Source organism: Primulina tabacum, chromosome 9, assembly GCF_025594145.1.
Source record: "Primulina tabacum isolate GXHZ01 chromosome 9, ASM2559414v2, whole genome shotgun sequence".
Lineage (NCBI taxonomy): Eukaryota > Viridiplantae > Streptophyta > Magnoliopsida > Lamiales > Gesneriaceae > Primulina > Primulina tabacum.
Genome location: NC_134558.1, coordinates 34181867 through 34202820, shown reverse-complemented (window position 1 = coordinate 34202820; position 20954 = coordinate 34181867). Strand labels below are relative to the sequence as shown.

At 36.6% G+C, this 20954-nt stretch overlaps 2 protein-coding genes and 1 long non-coding RNA gene across 9 annotated transcripts; 1 reads left to right on the top strand and 2 right to left on the bottom strand.

The window, feature by feature from the left end:
* Window positions 1-748: 748 nt before the first annotated feature.
* Window positions 749-14718, bottom strand: LOC142555397 (sodium/pyruvate cotransporter BASS2, chloroplastic-like). Of its 7 annotated transcripts, XR_012822395.1 has the most exons (15): window positions 14597-14718; window positions 13812-13898; window positions 5869-6162; window positions 5152-5263; window positions 4987-5028; window positions 4806-4919; window positions 4632-4694; window positions 4234-4361; window positions 3134-3215; window positions 2925-2976; window positions 2712-2809; window positions 2457-2615; window positions 1435-1524; window positions 1137-1335; window positions 749-987 (listed from the first exon to the last, which is right to left on the bottom strand). XR_012822395.1 is itself a non-coding variant. In XM_075666242.1 (14 exons), exons 1-14 carry the CDS (start codon window positions 14701-14703, stop codon window positions 1258-1260), a joined length of 1506 nt encoding a protein of 501 aa, XP_075522357.1. In that variant the 5' UTR covers window positions 14704-14718; the 3' UTR covers window positions 1011-1257. The 7 variants fall into 7 exon arrangements, 6 of the variants coding, with proteins under 6 accessions (XP_075522357.1, XP_075522359.1, XP_075522358.1 ...); XM_075666242.1 differs by lacking the exon at window positions 749-987 and having other exon boundaries at window positions 1011-1335; XM_075666244.1 differs by lacking the exon at window positions 749-987 and having other exon boundaries at window positions 1011-1335; window positions 5152-5254.
* A 1226-nt stretch (window positions 14719-15944) lies between these two features.
* On the bottom strand, window positions 15945-20790 carry LOC142555399 (polypyrimidine tract-binding protein homolog 3-like). Its single transcript, XM_075666249.1, has 15 exons — window positions 20612-20790; window positions 20363-20461; window positions 20076-20147; window positions 19900-19976; window positions 19712-19793; window positions 18525-18648; window positions 18152-18216; window positions 18024-18073; window positions 17871-17912; window positions 17744-17780; window positions 17591-17627; window positions 17487-17500; window positions 16986-17093; window positions 16638-16781; window positions 15945-16428 (listed from the first exon to the last, which is right to left on the bottom strand). Exons 2-15 carry the CDS (start codon window positions 20417-20419, stop codon window positions 16039-16041), a joined length of 1299 nt encoding a protein of 432 aa, XP_075522364.1. The 5' UTR covers window positions 20420-20461; window positions 20612-20790; the 3' UTR covers window positions 15945-16038.
* Window positions 18655-19580, top strand: LOC142555400 (uncharacterized). The gene is made up of 2 exons (XR_012822396.1): window positions 18655-19082; window positions 19155-19580. It is a non-coding gene; the product is annotated as an uncharacterized LOC142555400 (long non-coding RNA).
* Window positions 20791-20954: the final 164 nt, after the last annotated feature.

The following is a 20954-nucleotide window of genomic DNA, read 5'->3' as shown; positions in this document are numbered from 1 at the left end:
GCCGGAGATCAAGGACAAATGCCGCAACCTCATCTCACGCATAGCACGCCACCGTCGTCACTCCTCCGCCGAATTCAGTTACGATCCCCTCAGCTACTCCCTCAACTTCGATCACGACGAACCTTCATCTGATGAGGAGATCCGAATCAAGAATTTTACATACAGATTACCATCTTCGCCACTGAGGGGAAAGGCCACAGAGGCGCCATTTGATCATTATCAGCTGCCGAGAACTCCTCCACGGGAATTGGAGAGTACCCTCGAGCCAACGGCAACCGGGAATCGTGAGCTGTGGAGAGGATTCGAGGCCCCCTCGGAGAGTATGAAGAGGACTCCCGGCAAATGGCAATGACCATTTTGCATGCAATGCCAAACAATTTTCATTTAGGTAAAAATACAAGTTGATTTTATTCATAAATAGGTTCATCAATTTCATTGTGTTCATGTCTTTGTTGCTTATAAGCTTGTTTCTGACCATACCTACGTTCAATGTTTCCTACAATCTAGACATTACAATTGTCTTTCTCCACCCCTGTTCTTTTCATTAGCAGGGCGAATTTTCGAATGAAACTCGAGTGCATAGATATCATCATCCATGTAATAGAGGATATATGTATTTATATACGTGTGTGTCTATATATATATCGATAAGATTATGTTCCATGTAATAGTATGTTGATTAATCACATTTGGTGAGCAGTGTGAGCTTATCCATGCGAATATGCACTCTTTCGAATATGAATCCGTATTCTGAATGGGTTTTGTTTCATCCACAAGGCAATGTTTTAGAATAGTGGAGTGTTTACTACATGAAAAATGGGTCCTGGAAACGAGGGCTATTAATCTCTTAAAAGAAACCAAGGGCTTCCAAGTGTAGATTGGGTGAACATTTTTGAAATTGGAAGAAACCGTCTATGGGAAAAAATGACAATTTGGAACCCACTTCTCTACCATTTGGTGCGCGCCTACACTCTAAAGGTTTTTTCACTGCCAACAAATACACAGTACTATGAATTAAAAAGGGTGTTTATGTAAGTAAAAAAGAGCCAAAAAATTGTGATGAACTGGTCTATACAAAATAAAATTTAAAAAATGGATTTGGATACCATTAGCAGCCATGTATAGTTTTTACTTACAAAGAGCTGAAATGGCAAATCCACCCTTCGCATGTGGAGCCAAACCAAAAAGGTAGCCGTAGCAATACAAAAAGAATCGAACTCCACTGGAAACTTCAGGGGGAAAAAGGCAACGAAACTCCTATTCCTTGAAGTCATCCTTGTCATCAACTGGAATTGGCAAGTTCCTCCAGTACACAGCAAGAGCACTTCCACCCAGCTGAAAATTGCAGAATAAGTAAAAAAACACTTGTGTCAAACTTGGCCAGAATCACTTTGAAGTGAGATACATAAGTACTCAAATAAACAAATGACTCACCGCCATGCACACAACACTCACAGCTGAAGGAACAGCGACAAGAGGATTCGTAAAATGTTTTTGGGCTAGCAAAAATCCTAGTGCAGAGCTCTGGAATAACATGAAACAAAGAGTGAAGAGCTTGGTTAAAGCATATATGTTATTGTGTTAGGTCAATTCTTAAGAGTTTGAACTTTCAAAAAATTGGTTTCTGATATAGTACAACAGTTAGGGTCACTAGATTAGTTTTTACACAACATTCTCTGCGAACTGATACCAGATCTCATGCCTCTATAACATTTTGAGTAAATATTTGCATGCTATTTTCTAGATCTCACAAAAACAAATTCATTTGCCTGTGGTTAAGTCGATTTTATTGCACGATCTGAAGATTTATAATTTTATAGTTTTCAAGACAATAAAAGGTAATGAAACAAAACCCAAAAAAATGCCTTCATGTAAACCAAAAGATCTCAAATCAAAGACATTTCATATTGTTAAGAAATATGAATCCATAACAAAATGTTTCAGTGAAAACGAAGAGTTTAGACCCCATAATAAGTAAAGTAGCTCGCGTTGACAAGAGAACGAGATCATATCCACATTACACATTTGATCTCTAAGACTAAGATTCTATATGGCACAGTTCTACAAAAGAAATTCCAGAAAAAAATAATATTTGATAGTGCAGGTTCTAATTCCACTAATCTTTGTCATACTGCATATTATCAGCTTTATTTTTAATTTGCTAACAAACGCGTTTATCTTTGTTCACCTTTTAAATTGTGGCATCTCTACTTCCTATCCAAGCGAGTCAGATAACATAATGAGGCAGCTCATATATCCCTCAAAATAGATTTTCATCAATCTCTCAAACCCGCTCAAACACAAGATATACCATACTTTCAACAAAGTGGTATGAGTTACGTCACAGAGTCACAATCCATTTCCAAGTCAACCAATACTCTTGGATTTTAAAGAAATGAGACTTTTTAATTACAAGTGATAATTTTTTCTTGTGAATCTGACATTGGAAAAGATACCTGCATTCCACATTCTATTGAAATAGTTCTAGAAGTTGATTCACCAAACATTAATTTCGGAATCCAGTAACCAAGAAAAAACGCTGCAGCATGCAAGAGGGCCACAGGGAGTAGTAACTGAGCTCCCTGAGTTTTCAAGACATCTGAAACTTGCCCAATCTGAAAACACAAATAGTAAGTTCTCCATGAACACGAACAATCAGACTAACAAAGCAAGGATCTGAGAAAAGGTGGCAGAATAACTCGTGAACTTACTGGGCTTGCACAGAGAAGGGTGGTAAGAATGACTCCAACTAAAGGTGTAACAGTAACTATTTTCGAGGTAAACTTTGGAAAAAACTCATTTGATAAAACTGCAAAACAAAAAACAGTTGACCAGAACGTGGTCGTTCAATTAACTGTAACTAGAAGATAATGATTTTGGTATTTACACCAAAAAGGTTCACAAAGTTCAAGTTTGCTGCTTACCCCCAATAACTGTCGGCACTAACACAACCTGAAAAGTACTTATAGCAAGGCCCTGGAGGAATAATAACCAAAAAAATTAAAGTAGGAAAATTATAGAACATGAAGTTTTAGAGCAAGGACATCAAAATCAATTCATTGGCTATGTAAATGACTAGTCTTTTTTACCAATAAAATAAATGTACAGAATTGAAAAGAATATGGGAACTTACGGCTGCATCAACTGGCACAAGCTGGCCTGCCAGAAGCTTAGTTAGGAGTGGAGTCATCACGATAGCACCAATTGTCGAACAACTAGGTCACCAATGGAAATTCAAGACTAGTTCACATAAAAACAGTAATTTGTATTTTTGCAAAGAAACTCTCATGTACAGGACGTCATTAATCAGTGAAGTAGTTTTCCACATTGTAATGCAATATCTCAAAATTTAAGTATCAAATGTCAAGACATGATTTCTGCGAATATTTTTAAAATGGCAATAATCAAGATTCTACTTTGATTTCAATGGAGAGCATAAGTTATTTGGATAGCATTGAAGGTCAGTTAATGCATAAAAAACAGTCAAAACAATGAATATAAAGGATTTTTATGGCGATTCCAAAGTTTAACTTGGACGAGTTGAGACAACTTGATAGATTCGCCCCCACAAAATCCTTAATGATTGATGAAATGTAGATGAGCTAAACACTAATGTTGCATCTCACGTACCCATTGATGGAAGACATGACCTTAAACCCTTGTCAAGGGTACGTTCATAAACAATGGCACCTAGACTTTCATTTTTTGATTTACAACCTCAGTAAAAATCACTCATTACGAAGCATTAGTTTCGTTGGCTAATTCATTGATTGCTTGCTTCTATCTGCACCTTCTTGGAACAATGTTCGCCATAAATATAACGGTAGCCCTTGCTTTCAGCTCTCATAATTAAAATGACTAAGCTGAATTTGATTATAGTTCTTAAATAACAAAAATTTCATAAACAGTCACGGACCAAATTTAGGTCAAATTTCATTGCTTTGCCAGGTAACCCAACAGTCATTCCAAAATCTGATTTTAATCCAGATCAAGCTTGAGCCTCTACCCTAGATCATCCCTGCAGCATATTGACAGCACGATGCCAGATCATGATCGGAAGCATAATTGACTTTGACTGAATTTCAAGTTTCAAAACAGCTGTTTGTAAAGAATGCATCTCCTAGTTATGACTTCACCATGAGAATTTCCACAACCTTAATGACTAATGCAAATATCTAGCTATAATAAATTCAGAAAACGTCGCACAGAGAAAAAACTTGTTAAAAGACTTACGTGGTCATAAGAACCGATAGTGCTACATTTCCTTTAGATATATATGTAGCAACATTTGATGCTTGGCCCCCAGGACAGCATGATACCAAAATAAGTCCAGTCGCTAGAGGAGCAGACAATTTCAGAGTCTGTATCAGAGCAAAAGTAGTTTTACAAATCCCGGTGCAGAAATTTTCTGGATTTACTAGTCAACAGGTGTGACATATGAAATACAAGCCAACGGTCGAAAACCATCTTGACATAGTTAATCACATTCTAGAAATATAATTCAGCAGCAATAATATTGTTAGCAGAAATATTTAGACAAAAAAAATTATTGGTGTGCAATAATAGCAATTACCAAATAAACGTAGAATTACCAAATAAACGTAGAAGCTCAGGACAAAAAGAAGGCATACCATTGCAAGAAAAAAGCCCAGCATTGGCTTGATGAAGTATTGAGCCAAAAATCCCACACCCACCTAAAAAGTCAAGAAGCAAATTCACTCACACTGTTAAAAGGTGAAAGATCGCATCAACTTATCAACTTAATATAAACATTCCGAGAGGCTGACAAATGAGATACTACATACAGTCCAAGGATTACGCAAGCATTTCCTGAAGTCTTCAAATGTCAGCGTCAATCCCATTGACAGCATGAGTAAACCCAGTCCAACAGTAAATAGTTCCGTTCCCAACCAAGTTACCTGAGCAAATAGACTCGACAATCAATTGCCATTCAATTTTCAGACACTGAAACTTAAAAATACTTACTGCAGCAGGTTTATAAATCCCGATAACAGTACCTAAAATTACCTGCATCGGTACATAGACTGATGTCATACTTTACTCATAAATGATTCAAATTCTTTTGGAAAAGATACACAGAAACTAGAACCAGAAAAAAATCTTACAACAAGCAGAATGGAATAAACATACCCACAGAGGAAAAAGAGTAGTCAATAATTCAATTATCCTCTCATATTGGCTAATTTGAGTACCACTAGAAAAATCTCCAGAGGCGGCTTTCGTGCAATGGATTCTGAATTTCCTAAATAAACAAAATAGATAGTACAGCAAGAAAAAAAAATTGATAGCACAACAAATGAAATTCAAAACCAAACTCAGAGATTGACTCAAAGTGGAGCATAAATCAGTAAATAGCCCATTACCATTGTTGATAATGTTTTGGCGAGCAGGTGCACCCTGTGTCACAAGTTAGAATTTGGTAATAGAAAGCATTTACACATCTACTGCCATAGTCATGTTCATGAATTGGAACAGTTATTTTCCAGGGATTCGTTTGTAATATCCTCCAATGTAAAATAAAATATGATGTATACCATTTTCTAGCTATTTAAATTACCTGGAGATGGGATAACCTATTTACTGAAAACATTCAATTGAAGAATCTGAAATAGAGGTCATAAGATCACAAATGTCAATTTCTGAAGTTTAGTCACAGAAATCATTTTCTTACATATTTAAGAATTGGTAGTCCAAGTTCCAGCTACTTTTCTTAGGTGATATAGCAATATCTCCTAAACATTGCCAGTGAAAATAGACTGGAGAATCATTACTTGTACACCAAACAAGGAAATACACATTAAAATAACTCCTTGAGTCCTGATATAAAAGAAAAATAGCAAACTGTACCTGTACAAGCCCGAGAGTTGGTTGAATTTTTCTGATCCCATTGACTCTCTGAGCTTATGAAATCCAACAACTATATGTGGGTAAGTTGCAGCAAGCTGTCCTCCTTGGCCCTTTACTTTGAAGTATTGACGTTCCTTTACACGTGTTTCATAGGAAGCCACCATTTTCAGCTTGATGCCAGTTCTGAATTCCTTCCATTGCATATTCTTTCTCAAAAATGGAGCTGGAGAAGTGACATGTCCAGGAACATGAATCCCACATGCTTCTCCAAGAAAAGGGCATCTCGAGTAACTGCTTTAGAGACAAGAAGCCAAGGTCAAGTTTTCCAAATCATAAGCAATGATAGTTTTAGCAATAACCAACATCAATGTGGGTGAGTCCTTGTGTAACTCAGACAATTCAAGTTGCTAGAGTAGCTGATCTACCCACTCAAATTTCTCTAACTTTCAAATCAAGGTATCACAACCATCCCTCATAAGGAAATACACGAGTCTCGCACAATGCATGATCAATCCTAGAATATCAGAATTCTAGAGGTGACATCTATCAGTTCAAGAGGTGACTCATGCGTGTGTAACTCTTTTCCAAACATAGATCCACACACAATGCACTTTTGCCTTATGGTACTTGGCATTTGATATTCCAACTAGTGAGTTTCTCATATTACCCCTATTTAACCATGCATTAGATTAGGAACCCGTTGAACCATGAGTTACCTTTTTTGTAACCACTGACTAACAATCTTTATTCTTTATTGAGAAGATATACCTTTAGCATTTATCTCTTTACACATGCATCATGCACACATGAAGTTTATGACATTGTTAGTCTATTGAATGAAGTTGTGCTTATGATGTAACCATGAAACACGTTCTCAGAGATTTTGATCTTTCAAAGGTTTCTAGTTGATGAAAAAAGAGAATGGAACGTATATTTACTAGTATTCATCACGTGTCTCAAGTGCTTCACGTGATACTCACTATCATTAATAGAGTTTAGTGTATATTGAATATGCATAGATTAGATGATAAGACAAATCTTTGATTTGTTGGTAGTTTAGATAGCATTTTATCATTTATGTCTAAATTCAAATTAGATTAGATTAGATAGCATTTTATCATTTATGTCTAAATTCAAATTAGATTAGATTAGATAGTATTTCGATTGGGTAAACCTTCTATATATTTTGATGTGTCATTTCATTATAATTCATTCAATAAAATAGCATTTTCCCCACATTCTTTCTTCCAGTAACGACATGGTTTCAGAAACAGGTTGCTGCCAATGAAAAAATACGGCATGTCATCTCTTTCTTCCTCTGGCGCCTCATCCAAGACCGTCAGATCCTCAAATCCACCATGCCCAAATACTGGGCTTCTCGAATCATCCACTATCCCAATCACTTGTCATAAATTGAATGGCAAGAACTACCTGTCTTGGTCTCAATCTGTGATGCTATTCGTATGCGAACGAGGGAAAGATGATTTGTCTCTCGGGTGCTGCGCGTCACGCAAAAGCCACAGACATGATATTCAAAACATGGAGATCCGAGAACATCATGGTTATGTCATGGTTAATAAATTCCATGAACCCAGAATTTGGCCAAAAAATTCTCCTATACACAACAGCAGAAGACATCGGGAAGCTGTGCGTGATACATATTCCTCCAAGGGAAACACCTCTGAAATTTTTTAAATTGAGTGCATGTTTCACGATTTATGACAAGGTGATGCTTCAGTGACAACCTATTTTACCAGCTTAACTCGTTCCTGACAGCAACTTGATATGTTTGTAGTTCATGATTGGAATGCACGGATGATGCCCACCGCTACAAGTCAATTATTGAAAAGAGAAGCACATTCAAATTCCTCTCTGGTCTAAACCAGAATCATGACGAAGTGCAAGGTCACATTCTGGCTACCAAACCATTAGCCAACCTTCGGACAATAATCTCTTAAGTACGCCATGAAGAAAGACGTTGCAAATTCATGTTGGGCTCACCCATTTCCAAGCCAACAATCGACAGTTCAGCCCTTGTTTCTCATCGGCCACCCTTCTCGAATGATTATGCAAATGTCCACTCTTCCCAAAATAATGGAAAACCTCGACGAGGTCGCTTTTGGTGTGAAAATGTAAGGCACCTAACCATTCATAGGAAAGTTGCTGGAAAATCCATGGCAAGCCAGTAAATTGGAAGCCCTCACAGGAAAGGAGTGCAAATTCCGCTGCCACCCAGGGTAATCCACCAGTACCAGTTCCTTTTACTGTGGTCCAGTTGGAAGCTCTTCAAAAAGATTACTCTGTCAGGCCCAATCTTCACCAAATTCATCAAACATCGCCACTGGCAGCACAGCCCAAAGCCGTGATCCATCATTTGCCAACACCAAAAAGCGAGATTTATCCATTTACTGGATAATTTACTCAGGTGCATCCAATCACATGACTGGAAATTTATCCTTTTTTCGAGTTTACATTCCTTGTCAAGGATCACACATTGTCCATATATCAAATGGTTCTTATTCCAAAGTATTTCGTTCCGGTTCAGTACAGCTCTCTAGGGATATTGGTTTACATTCAGTCCTTGTTTGTACCTGATTTGATATGCAACCTACTTTCAGTCAGTAAAGTGAAAGATGATCTGCAATGCACTACTAAATTCTTTGTTATTTCTTGTATTTTTCAGGAACTAGCATCGGAGAGAACGATTGGCAGTTCTAATCTTTATGCTGGACCGTAACTCTTCAAGATGGAAGGATCCTACGTGAATTATGACCTTGATTTCATCCATTTCGCTATTTTCCATTTCTATTAATAAGGATAATGATACCTTACCATGGCATTGTGGGTTAAGATACCCGTTTTTGTACTTGGAAAAATTGTTGTCTTTTCTATTCAGCAATAAAATTTCCCAAGTTTATTCACAGTGATGATACCAATTGTCCAAACACAAAAACGACACTTAAAGCACAACCATACAAACCATCTACACCTTTCAATCTCATCCATAACAATATTTGGGGTTCATCACATGTAAAAACATCACGGGGGCTTGTTGTTTTTGTTATTTGTAGATGACCATATCCGTCACTCTTGGGTTCTTAATGAAAGACAAAACTGAAACTTCACAGATCTTTAAACATTTCAACGTCATGATCCAAGCCAATTCTCGATAAAGATACAGATTTTGCGAACTGATACAGCCAGAGATTTCTTTTTAACTCTGTTTTGGGTGATTACCTAATTACTTAAGGAATTGTTTACCAAAGTTCATGTGTTGAAACCCCACAATAGAACGGTGTTTCTTAACAAAAAAAGAGTCACTTACTAGAAGTTGTTTGCTCCTTATTGTTTACAAATAATGTTCCCCATCATTTTTGGGGTGATGTAGTACCTACTGCCACGTACCTCATTAACCGAATGTATTCCCGAGTCCTTAACTTAAAAACCATATCCAGACCCTCTTTGAGTATTACCCAAACACCCACCTTCTAAACATCGCTCTCAAATTTTTTGGGTGCTCACCATTTGTTCATATCCACTCCCAACGTAGAGGTAAACTTGAACCACGAGCCATCCATTTGTTCATATCCACTCCCAACGTAGAGGTAAACTTGAACCACGAGCCATCAAATGTGTCTTCCTAGGCTAATCTCCCATCTAAAAAGGCTACAAGTGTTATTTCCCAGTCACCCGCAAGTTTTACACCTCTATGGAGGTCACGTTCCTTGTAAGGGAACCATATTTTCCCAATTCAGAGATTTAAAGGGAGAATTCTAGTAGTGAATCGCTGAATTGAGATCCTATCACTATCCCATTTTTCGACTTCAGGAACATCCCAATCCATACCGATACAACCCTCACTAATCCTGATCCCTAGTTTAATCCTGATCCAACCCTCACCAATAAACCAATCCAGGTCTATTCTCGCAGGAAATTACTTCAACTTGGGATCCAACATGCCCATGTACACGATGAGCCAACCAATAGCTCTTCCTCGAAGTCAGATTCCATGGAAAATGATCACGTATTACTTCTCTTGACTCACCTATAATTGAACATGATGATCATTATGTACAACTCATTGCATTAAGGAAATGTATCAGGTATTGTACTCAACACCCTATATGTAATTTTATATCCCTTGATAATTTATCTCTTGGATATCGAGCACTTGTGAATAACCAAGACCAGGTACAAGGATCCAAACTGGAAGGTCACTATATTTGATTAAATAAAGGCACTGGAAAAAAATAGCACGTCAGATCACAGACATTTCACTTGGAAAAATAACAGTTAGATGTAAGTGGATCTTCCCAGTTAAACATAAGGCCGATGGGAGTATTGAACACTTTCAAGCACGATTGGTGGCAAAATTCTATACACAAGCATATGGAATTGACTATCAAGAAAAATTTGCTCTTGTGGCTAAACTTAATATCGTTTGAGTTCTCTTGTCAATTGCTGCAAATTTAGATTGGTTGTTATATCAGATTGACATCAAAAATGCATTCTTGAACGGTGACCTTGAAGAAGAAGTCTACACGAACATCCCTCCAGGTTTTGAATCAAAAGCCATTGTCAACAAAGTGTGTAGGCTAAGGAAGTCGCTCTGTGGTCTAAAACAATCAACTCGGGCCTGGTTTCATTGATTCACGAGTTTCCTATAGGGAAATGAGGGAGATGGATACAAACAGTGTCAATCATATCATACAATGTTTGCCAAACACCCAGAAGAATGAAAAATCTTCATTATCATTGTATATGTTGACGAAATTGTTCTAGCGGTAAATGATCAGCAAGAAATGACTTGTGTCTAGTTGTTGCTCGCAAGAGAATTTGAAATGAAAGACTTGAGGCATTTTAAATATTTTTTGTTAAATCATGCATGTTGGGGTGCAAACCTGCTGACATGGCCATGGACCCTCACGTGAAGATTGGGATGAAAAATGACAGTTCGTTGGCTGATATATGACAGTACCAAAGGCTGGTATGCAAGTTAATATCTCTCTCACGCACGGCCGGACATCAGGTTCGATATAAGCATTGTTAGCCAGTTTATGAATACTCCAACTGAGGAACTTATGGACGTTGTGTTGTATCGGGTATTAAGATACCTAAAAAAAGTTTCAAAGAAAAGACTACTCTTCAGAAAAACCTATTATAAAGACATCAAAGTTTACATTGATGCAGATTGGGCGGGTTCTCCAAATGAAAGGCGCTCTACATCAGGTTACTGATCGCTTGTGTGGGCAAATCTAGTAACCTGGTGGAGCAAAAAGCAATCAGTAGTAGCATGAAGCAGTGCAGAAGAAGAGTTTCGATTGTTAGCTCATAGGATATGCGAAGGACTGTGGCTCCAAAGACTGTTCGAAGAACTACAACCGGAAGGACATCAATAAATGGAATTAACGTGGGACAATCGAGCTACAATAAGCATCACCAAGAATCCATTTCATCATGATCGAACCAAACATATTGCGATTGATCGTCAGTTCATCAGTGATGGAATCGAGAATATAATTGTGGGTCTTGAGTACATCACTACTCGGTTGCAATTTGTGGACATCCTCACAAAAGTTCTTTTTATATCTAAGTTCGACGACATGATTTACAAGCTGAGCATGATTAACATATATGACCCAACTTGAGAGGGAATGTTGAATAAGGATATATTAGCTGATAAAACAACTCTTTGATTTGTTGGTAGTTTAGATAGCATTTTATCCTTTATGATTAAATTCAAAATTAGATTAGATTATATAGTCTTTTGATTGGGTAAACCTTATGTATATTCCGATGTATCGTTTCATATAATACATTTAATAAAATAGCATTTTCCCCACGTGTCTTTCTTCTAGTAACGACAGAATACACTACAAATATACACCAATGTTTCTCACATATCAAAATATTATTGTTGTTAGACGTGTTTGTTAGGTACAGTTTTATAATATTTCGGTTAAGGTTTTTGTTTCACAAATGCATAATTCGATATTCGAACTGTTTTATTTCTGATCGGTTTTCCATGATAAGGTTCGATTTAACGGTCCAAGGCAAAAACTGAATCACAAATCTAGTTGTTTAAAAATACAATATTAATATTGAATTGCTTCTAAAAATCAAACAAATCATTTAAAACCTTTAAAAAACCAAAATATTAAAAATTTGAAGAAGTGGGAAAAATACAATACAAATCTTCAAAGAGAGAGTAGCACAATCATTTTTTTTTTGGCCGAGCGACCAATACGTAGGGGTTGTTCCTGATTCAAAAGCGGAGAAAGATGAGAAAAATCAAGATAAAAAACGAAGGGAAATGAGTGGAACGGATGAGCGGGTTTTCAAAACCCTAGATATTTGTTAATATAAGTGTAGGCCTTAAGACATGTTATAATTACAAAACAAAATAAATAATTAAAAAATTTGGTTTCACGGTTACTTCGCCTTTTTTCTCTAGAAACCGAAAACCAAACTATTATATACTCAAAGCCGAAACCGATCATGTAACTGACAAAATCGAAGTTTTTGGTTTGGAATTGTTGTCATATTCAATAACCATGTGCATGAATTTGATCACCAATCCCCTGAATGTCACAAGGTTTCCATTTTGGATGCAATTCTAATTTTCCCGCAGAACATTGTGCTTTGTCTTCGAGGATTGGCAACATATCTTTCTACGCAACAATATCCTACATTTTTCTTCAGTTTGTGATTCGAGGAATGACCCAAAAAATAGATCTCTGTTGTGGCTGCTAAAATATCCCCCCAAAGGAGGATGTGGCTAAATGGAACGAAGAGGATTTTCCATGAGATGGGAAACGCAAATCACTAGTTCAGCACGAAGTTTGTGAATAAATAATTGTAAAACATCTTGATTATACATGATAAACCAATTTCCCAACCAAAAGATTCACAAAACCGTTGTCTATTTGTTTATAGCTCCCCACATGAGCAATTGATAAATGCTAACCACAATTAATAAATTTTACCAGAATGAGATTCTAGCCATTAAATCTTATTTGTCTCATAATAACTACAAAAAGTTTATCGTCGATGATAATTCAATAACATTTAATGTTTGGGTTTCGGATTATGGGATGTACTTAAGAGGGTGTTTTTGTCTTAAAATGTTAAGGAATTCAAATTAAGTTGGCTTTCTTGTTTCTTGGAAAAGTTGTTCTCAGATATCAAATAATGATAAAGTCACCTCAAATAACAAACAAAACACACAAGGTAAGGCAAAATAATTCAGAAGGAGGATTTGTTTCTAGAAAGTAATTTCCCAAAGATGAAAATATAATTCAATTTTCATTCTTGAGCTGGACAAGAAAGAAATAGGACAATTATTATAATCTATACAATTGGCAATGAGATTCTTTGCATGAAAAAGTGTTCGACTTATCTAATTTATATGCACTTATTCGTTTTAGTGTTTTCATAAATATATCAGTTCAGGCTCGATTGAGCCTGTTTGTTTAGATTATAACTCATAATCTAATATCCAAAACCATGGTGAGTTTTCTCCATATCTGTATCCTAAAATCCATATTACAGTGGACAGTTCATAGATATTTATATAATAAGGATCATATTGTGAGGTATGCATCTCGAACTTTTTCACTTTTGGAGTTAAAGAGTACAATTTATTTTTTATAGCAATCAATTCTACATAATCAGGATAAAAAAGATTCTGTATTTTTTTATGGATCGATTTAAAGGAGCCCCAGGACACCAACAAATCAAGTGCAATAGTAGCACTTTGCACAAAAGGCTCTACTTGTAACTTTGTCATAAAGCTGCTTACTCTGCTATATCCATTACATTACTAGAATAATCCAATGTATAATCCTATAAATGTATGCAAATTCCTCCAAGAAGCTGAAATCGGAAAGGGATATCAAAGTTAACATAGATTTCTAAGGTATGAAATTGTCGGGCATGCTTACCAGGATACGACAAAAGCACTAGGGGAAGGTGCCATTGCTCGACAACCTCCTCTCACTTCCACTAATATCCAATTTTCAGCAGTCCCCCTAAAATGAGAAGAATACTTTCATGTGTAAATCAATATCATCACCAGGATCAAGAACGAGAGTATCACGCATAGATAGATCCCTTTCAGCTATGAGCTATGCTTCTCACTTAACCAGTATATGTAAAATTTTCAAATATAATTGAATGTCACTAAAAATTTTAGTTTCTACAAACACATACTTGCATAAACCAAATAAACATTCACCGCATCCATTAGACCTATATACGTGTACATTTCGTAAGTCATGAGTTTGACAACTTATTTTCTACTCAAGACTCTGGGTGATCAGTCCCCCAGTAATAAGATGGGTAATCGAAACTTGGGGAGAAAGAATGGAGAATTATACTTTGATCCCATGAAGAATCGTCAGCAAATCTACTTCAAAATATCCAACAGAACAAAAACACCGCCAATCCTTTGAGTTAGTCATGAAGGGTTAACTGAGGCCGGTTGCCACAACAACAAACGACTACTCAAAAAAAAAACCAACACACTCAGCCACTTATGGGTTTATCTTCAGTTTGAATTTTTCTTTGTAAGAAACTAAGAATGTCTGGGGACCAATTTCATTACATATCATGCTGATACTCAAATTCAATCCAGGTTGAGTTCATACGAAAAATGAGGGTGGGGAGGGGTGGGGGTTACACATGGTTAACCAGACTCGTAGATATGCCGGACGAGGAAAGAACTTACCCGAAGAAACGAACCAAATAATGAACGAACGCTACACAACAGTCTGCGAGACAATAATGGCTCGAGGCAGCAAAGAGAGTGGACTGAGCGTAGAAAAATTCAGCCATTGACAGACCACTTTTTGAGAAATGACAGGTTTGCCCCTATGGAATGTGGACTCTTACTTTCATCAATCGAAGCATTAATTTGATATCTTTTTTAGAAACAATTTCTATAGATATGAGAGAAACGTTGTGTCAAATACTTTTTGGCAAAAATGACAACTCTTTGGGTCCTATCAAATTGCTCCTGAGTTCTGACAACGTGGATTACCTGTCTCCATTTAATTGTTTTTAAATTCCTTTACAGCTCAATCCGAAAACCAGATGTGCCTTTGCACTTAATTTTTCTTGGGATTCTCCCCCTCCCTACATGTCGTTAGACTATTGGATTTTGAAGCTAAAAGGATAAGGTGATCTTGAACTATTGGAAACTCTCCTCCAAAGCCCGAGGAAGGCACGAATTGACTTTGGATTTTCCTATTTTCTGTTGCTATTTCAAGAGTTTTTAGCTCCATGGAAGGTTCACACTCTTATACCTGGATTTTGGTTTGTATTTATGAGTTTTTACTTTGAGTTTGATGCTTATTTCAGCTTTAGTTTTAAGTCTAGAATATGTAGTTTTTGCCACTTGAGAATTCACATCCCATTTGTATTTAAGTGGCATTAACAAGTTCTTGGGGTGGATATGTACTTGTTTTACTTGGTAAATGGATAGAATTTTACTACTTCGAAGTATTTTTGGATAAAATGTCTTCTTGTTAAACCTCTGAAATAGAAGTTTCGATATTTGATCTTTCTAAAAATAAATGTGGTGGTCTTTTCACTTATATGCACATTTTTGAAATTATATATCAAGAAATTATGAATTTGCTAAAAATACTGTTGAACCTGATGTAGTTGGCACATACACATTATCGACTGGCCAACAAGAACCGGATGCTAATTAATTCAATGATCAGATGAAAGATATATTATAAATGGATTATTGTGTCGCTGATATATGGCAAGGTTCTTGTGATTATCCGCGAGATGTAACGGGCGCGCATTCAGTCTAGAAAAGAGCAGAGGCCATGGTTTAGCAGGTTAACTTAAATATCGAGAAAGATGAAGTTGGGATGTCGGAACATGAGTTCAAATTCCTGTATAACAAGTAACATTTTGTGCAGTGCTGCTCTCATGCAGCGTTCGTTAAAACGGAAGATGAATGACTACTCTATCAATCTTCCTTTCTGCATGAAGTTTGTACACAAGAAACTTTATAACGGGAAAAAGTAAAAATTAATGGCAGCACGGAAGAAAACATAGACGCAGCTCACAGACGAACCTGGATTAAAGAAACAAAATGTCCCAAGTAGTACACATGGAGTGTAAATTTACTGTCTACAACAACCGCGAAGTGATTCAAATGGTTTGCAGCTGAGAGAAGGAAATTCGTATGGTCGAACCACCGAGTGACGTGGCGTGCTTCCACACAAGAGCTTCTGTAGCCTGCTCCTCATTTTCAAAAAGGACTAGAACCTGTTTCTTTCCCTTCATTTCAAAGAGTTTCACACTAACTATTGTTCCACAATCCTCCAAATGGGCCACTATTTCTTCTTCAGTAACATCTTGAGGGAGAGTCGAGATGTGGATCATTTTGGTTGGCGAACAACAGTACCGGTAGTTTTTAACAGCATTACGATTGAAACGGTTGAGGTTAGAATTGGAGTAGTCATGGGTATCAGCTCCAGCTGTAATGATAGAATGCTTGGAAAAATTCACCTCCAAGCGCTTTCCAAACAACATGGCACCCTATATGAAAAGCAAATGTAAGATCGGCAGCAATTGAAATCAAGAAAGCCACACAAACAACTGAATGTTCTTAAATTAAAGCTAAAGGATTTCCATATTTCCTACTGGTTTCATGCATGAAAACTAAAGCTGAACATAGTTTCAAGCTAGAAAATAGTGCATCGTTCAAGCAATCTAACTACACAAATTTCAAAAGAAATTTACCGGACCTTCAGAAAGTGCACAGCCAATTCAGCCTGAAAGCCATCACTCATTTGGACTAATGCATGATCTGGCTTATTTCGAAGAAGTTTGATTCTGATAATGTTTCCATACAGCGAGAATAAATTAAAAAGCTTATCCTCATCAATTCTCTGCATAAAAGAAATTAATGTGACGTATGGAACAAAGAAAGTCCTGAAGTTCAAGAGTTCTACTAAAGAAATTAAGCAGCAGATGCGCAACTCTCTTCCTTTTATAATAAATTAAATTGGAGCAATGGGCTGCAGCTTGTAAATGGAACGCATGTGTATTTTCATGTCTGTGTATGTGTTAGTGCGAGAGAGCAAGATACTCACATCAGGGCTCAGATTAGATACAAGAACCGTGCACCTATCATTCGTACCACTTATACCTGGAGGCAAACTGCCTCCAAACGCAGCAGCAATGACAGCAGCATTACCCATCTACAATTTAGGACAACAAGAGATCGAACACAAACATTTTCAGTGTCATCTCCAAATATTTCAGATGTAACTCTGGAGCCAACAAGAGTCATAAATCATAAGATATCAATGATTAAATAAGTATAAAGGCTGTCACTCATTCATGAAAACACTGGCGAACAGTTGTTAAGTATATCATTCAGACAGACCTTCACAAGATTGCATGGATACAGCAAAAGATGCCAAACATATGCAAAACTCAATGAATTAAAATAGTTAAATGTAATGCAATCAGAGTTGTGATGGAAATAGCATGATTAATTTTAAAAAGAAACACGAGAATGGTGCTGCTCAAGGCGCTAATAGGCAATCGCATAAGCTTTAATTCTAACTTTATCAGCATAGAACCCTCACCTGCGGAAATCCAACTGAGATGGCCAGAAAAAGAAAAAAAAACAGAGAAGTTAGAAACAGTAAGAAAAGAGAAGTGACAGGTTTTTCAGTAGTTAATTAGAAACCTGGATGTGCACATAGGCTTCCATCTCCATACCCAGGCTGTGACAAAATGAAACAAAAGTACAAAATCGTATCAGAAAACAGAAACCATAAAAAACTAAATAATATAAACAGTAACATTGCAGAAGAATGGCTTTTTCTTGAGTGGACTTGACCTTTTGTTCTGAAGGCAAAGATGGGTTTGTGAAATCTCTACATGGAGAAGAGAATAGTAGCACCTCATCAAATACAGAACAATTCTTGAGGAGAAAAAATGACATTACAGAAAACTCACCAACTTACCGAGAACGTTCATTATTATAGTTCACTTGCAACTCGTCGAGGCTAGATCAAAAAGAAGAGCTAATAAGATACCAATATAGCAACAACACAAGTTGTGGGAGCACACAGATCAACAAATATGGGCACCTAAACCCGATAACATTTAAAACTCACTTTGAGTACTGAATGTCCAATTGACAGCAACCATCATATATATTTCGTCCCTGTTGATAGTTGCAAGAGACATGCTGACTTCATCCCATAAATAAAAATAACATATAAATATTGTACACCCATTATACCTGGAGAGAGTTTCTTGCAGTAATAGCATTCTGGTTTGATTGATATTGAACTAGAGCTTGGAAACCTACACATTATGCAGGTAGGATTTTCCAGTATTAGTCAGAAAATATAATATAATAAGTAATCCCAGTGCATTAAAAATGCAATTTGTAGAGGCAGTGTAATCTCATGATTAAGAAAGCAACAACAGACATTCGCAAATCAGTGAATCACGATCCAATAAAACTCATCCCACATAAATGCGAGAATTCAATCATTATGCATAAAAGTTTTCCTTGAAACCTGGAGATACTGAAATTGGAAATTCTTACATGAATAAGAAGATTAGAAATTCAGAAAGTGACCAAAGAGAGAAATTATGAATATGCTGACCAGCCGACTTCTGAAACGTGACGATCTTCTCAACAAATCCATGAGGAGAAAACACTTGATGCAGCACTTCCACAGTAATAGGATATAGCATGTGATGTATTGTAACTAAGAGAATTCGATTAGGCTGAGCATCCAGAAAGAGCCCAACAGCAGACCAGCATAGAGACAGAAGAAATAGAAGACAGGGAAATGAATAGGATAGAATACAGAATGAGAGACGAGGCAATGATATAAAAAGACAAATCAAGCATGAAGCAGTAAGAAAACTAATAAACAATCTAAAAGAGAAGTTGCAACTAAATATAGGGTATAACAAACTTCACCCTCCCCAAGAGTACGCAATTACCACTCTTGTACTTCCAATTGTATAATTAGCACACCTAAATAATTGAAAACAATGGTTGTTATCGTGGAGTTAACAGAGAGGGTAAAAATACAAGTCAAAACATAAACATCTTTAGAGATGCACAGAGCACACAAGAGTTTTTTTTTTTTTTTTAAATGGACACCTTGGTATTGACAGGAACCAAGAGCCGCGATTTAATGTTTGTGATCAGAGTCTTCGTCACTGATGTAGCCGTAGATAGGTGCAGCAATGGGGTTGGAGGGTTAGGACGGAGTATGGGTTAGATGTGAATACTAGGAAAGGGATGAATAGATAAATAAAACCAAAAAAAACGAATGAAAAAGAGAAGAAAAGAAGAGAAATATATTTTGGGATATAAATATCTTTTGACTCATCAATCTTCTCAGCTTGATAATATCCTAGTGCTGAAGATTGAAGAGTAAATTAGTCATTTCGCAGAAAAATAAAAGGCCATCTGAACCTCAAGGAAAATAAAAGTCATTGTGATTCTTAGAGGGAAAGTATCAGTAATTATATCAAACCCGGCAGGATTTGCAACTACCCATTGTATCACGTAAGTTCTAACTTCTATAACAGGTCACCTTAGGACATATTTATGGAATAGATGCTACTTAAACAACTTCATTGAAAAACCAATGTGATAACTAAATGACGAATCCTAGCAAGTACCACCCACATAATGTGACCACGTACAATCTCTAATTAATACAACAATGAAAACTTTACAAACTGGCATTAACTCACACAATTAAAATAGGTAAAAAAAAAATATAGGTATCCAAGAAGTTAAACAAAAATGCCATATTTACGAAATAGTCACCTCTTCTCCTCGTGGTTGCGAATTCTGTTCCATAGTTGTTAGCTCTTGGTGTGATGAGAATTGAATATAAACATTTCTTCCCCTACGGACAACAAGAATTCATTGACCGACTGGATACCAATAACAACAGGAGCGCTTTGAACAAGAAGTTGAATTCAATGGAGAGAAATCATCAATCTATCACATACCTTACGCTTGGCTGAACATTTGTGTAGTATTGTATTGAATTTACCGCTGAAGGGATATCTTGCATTTGAATGAGAGCCTGCTATTTAGGTAAAAGCAAGAATATGATGAAATATACTTTTACCCTTGCGTGTTGACATGTGGTATAGCTCCTTAACTACTTTAACAAGAAATATACTTGATTTTTGGCTCGAAGCATCACGAGCTTGGTTATAACCCCAAATGGTTGGAAGAGCTGGAGCAAATCATTCTGGAAAAAAAAATGAAACGAATGAATTGGTAACAGGGTCTGAACCTAGAACTATTCTGCAGCTAGCGGCATAAATAGATACATGCAAGTCTGTAGAGTCTAATCACGATGATATTAAACAAAGACGAACAATCTTAAAAACACGCACACCAGCTAACTAAAAAACCCAAAAGCGAAATTCAGATATTCATAGTTAGATGGAGATACCACCATACCTCGGAAATCTCATGCCCCACATTGCGAACATGGATAACTTTTGAGGGTTCTGCCATTACAAACTAGCTTGAACCAAAACCTTCCTCACCTAATTTAAACTGGTAACAAACTGATCAATCAGCACACCCTTCGCTTGCAATTCAATCAATTCAATTGAATTTTTCAAAAATAGAAATTAAAAATCGATTGCTATTGATGCAAAACAAAGTTTAGCAGCTGAATAATTGATTGCGGTGCAGAATCATTACTTATTAATCGAGATGAAAAACATTTGCCAGAAAATTGACAGCAACGAAACACCACGGTTTGAAGAGCTGGGAGCTAGGGTTCGGGTTTGCCAGTCGATGCTTCTGTTTACACATATGCCCTTGGGTTCATTCAACATCTCTCTCTTCCCACGCTGTAGGGCGTGCATGTTGTTAACTGGTCAACCTGAATACCCATACTAAATTTTTGTCTTAATTTATTTTTTAGGATTAATTATCTTTCCTTTTTTTTTTCCAATCCCCAATTCATTTAATATTTTAAGAGCAATTAAATTTCACAGGGTGGCGCTGTGCAGTTTGATCTATATTTTAAAGCAAAAATATT

Bases quoted from the DNA above. Each gene is read 5' to 3' on its own strand.
- LOC142555397 (XM_075666242.1), bottom strand. From the start codon at position 14,703: ATGGCTGAATTTTTCTACGCTCAGTCCACTCTCTTTGCTGCCTCGAGC. The intron at 6,163-13,811 runs GTAAGCATGCCC...TTGTCTCTAAAG, and splicing joins AGTGCTTTTGTCGTATCCTG to CAGTTACTCGAGATGCCCTT. The intron at 1,336-1,434 runs GTGAGTCATTTG...TGCAATTTTCAG, and splicing joins TGAGTGTTGTGTGCATGGCG to CTGGGTGGAAGTGCTCTTGC.
- LOC142555399 (XM_075666249.1), bottom strand. From the start codon at position 20,419: ATGGCAGAACCCTCAAAAGTTATCCATGTTCGCAATGTGGGGCATGAG. The intron at 18,649-19,711 runs GTGACTATTTCG...CTGGATGCTCAG, and splicing joins CGCAACCACGAGGAGAAGAG to CCTAATCGAATTCTCTTAGT. The intron at 17,781-17,870 runs GTAAGTTGGTGA...TTCTCCATGTAG, and splicing joins TATAATAATGAACGTTCTCG to AGATTTCACAAACCCATCTT.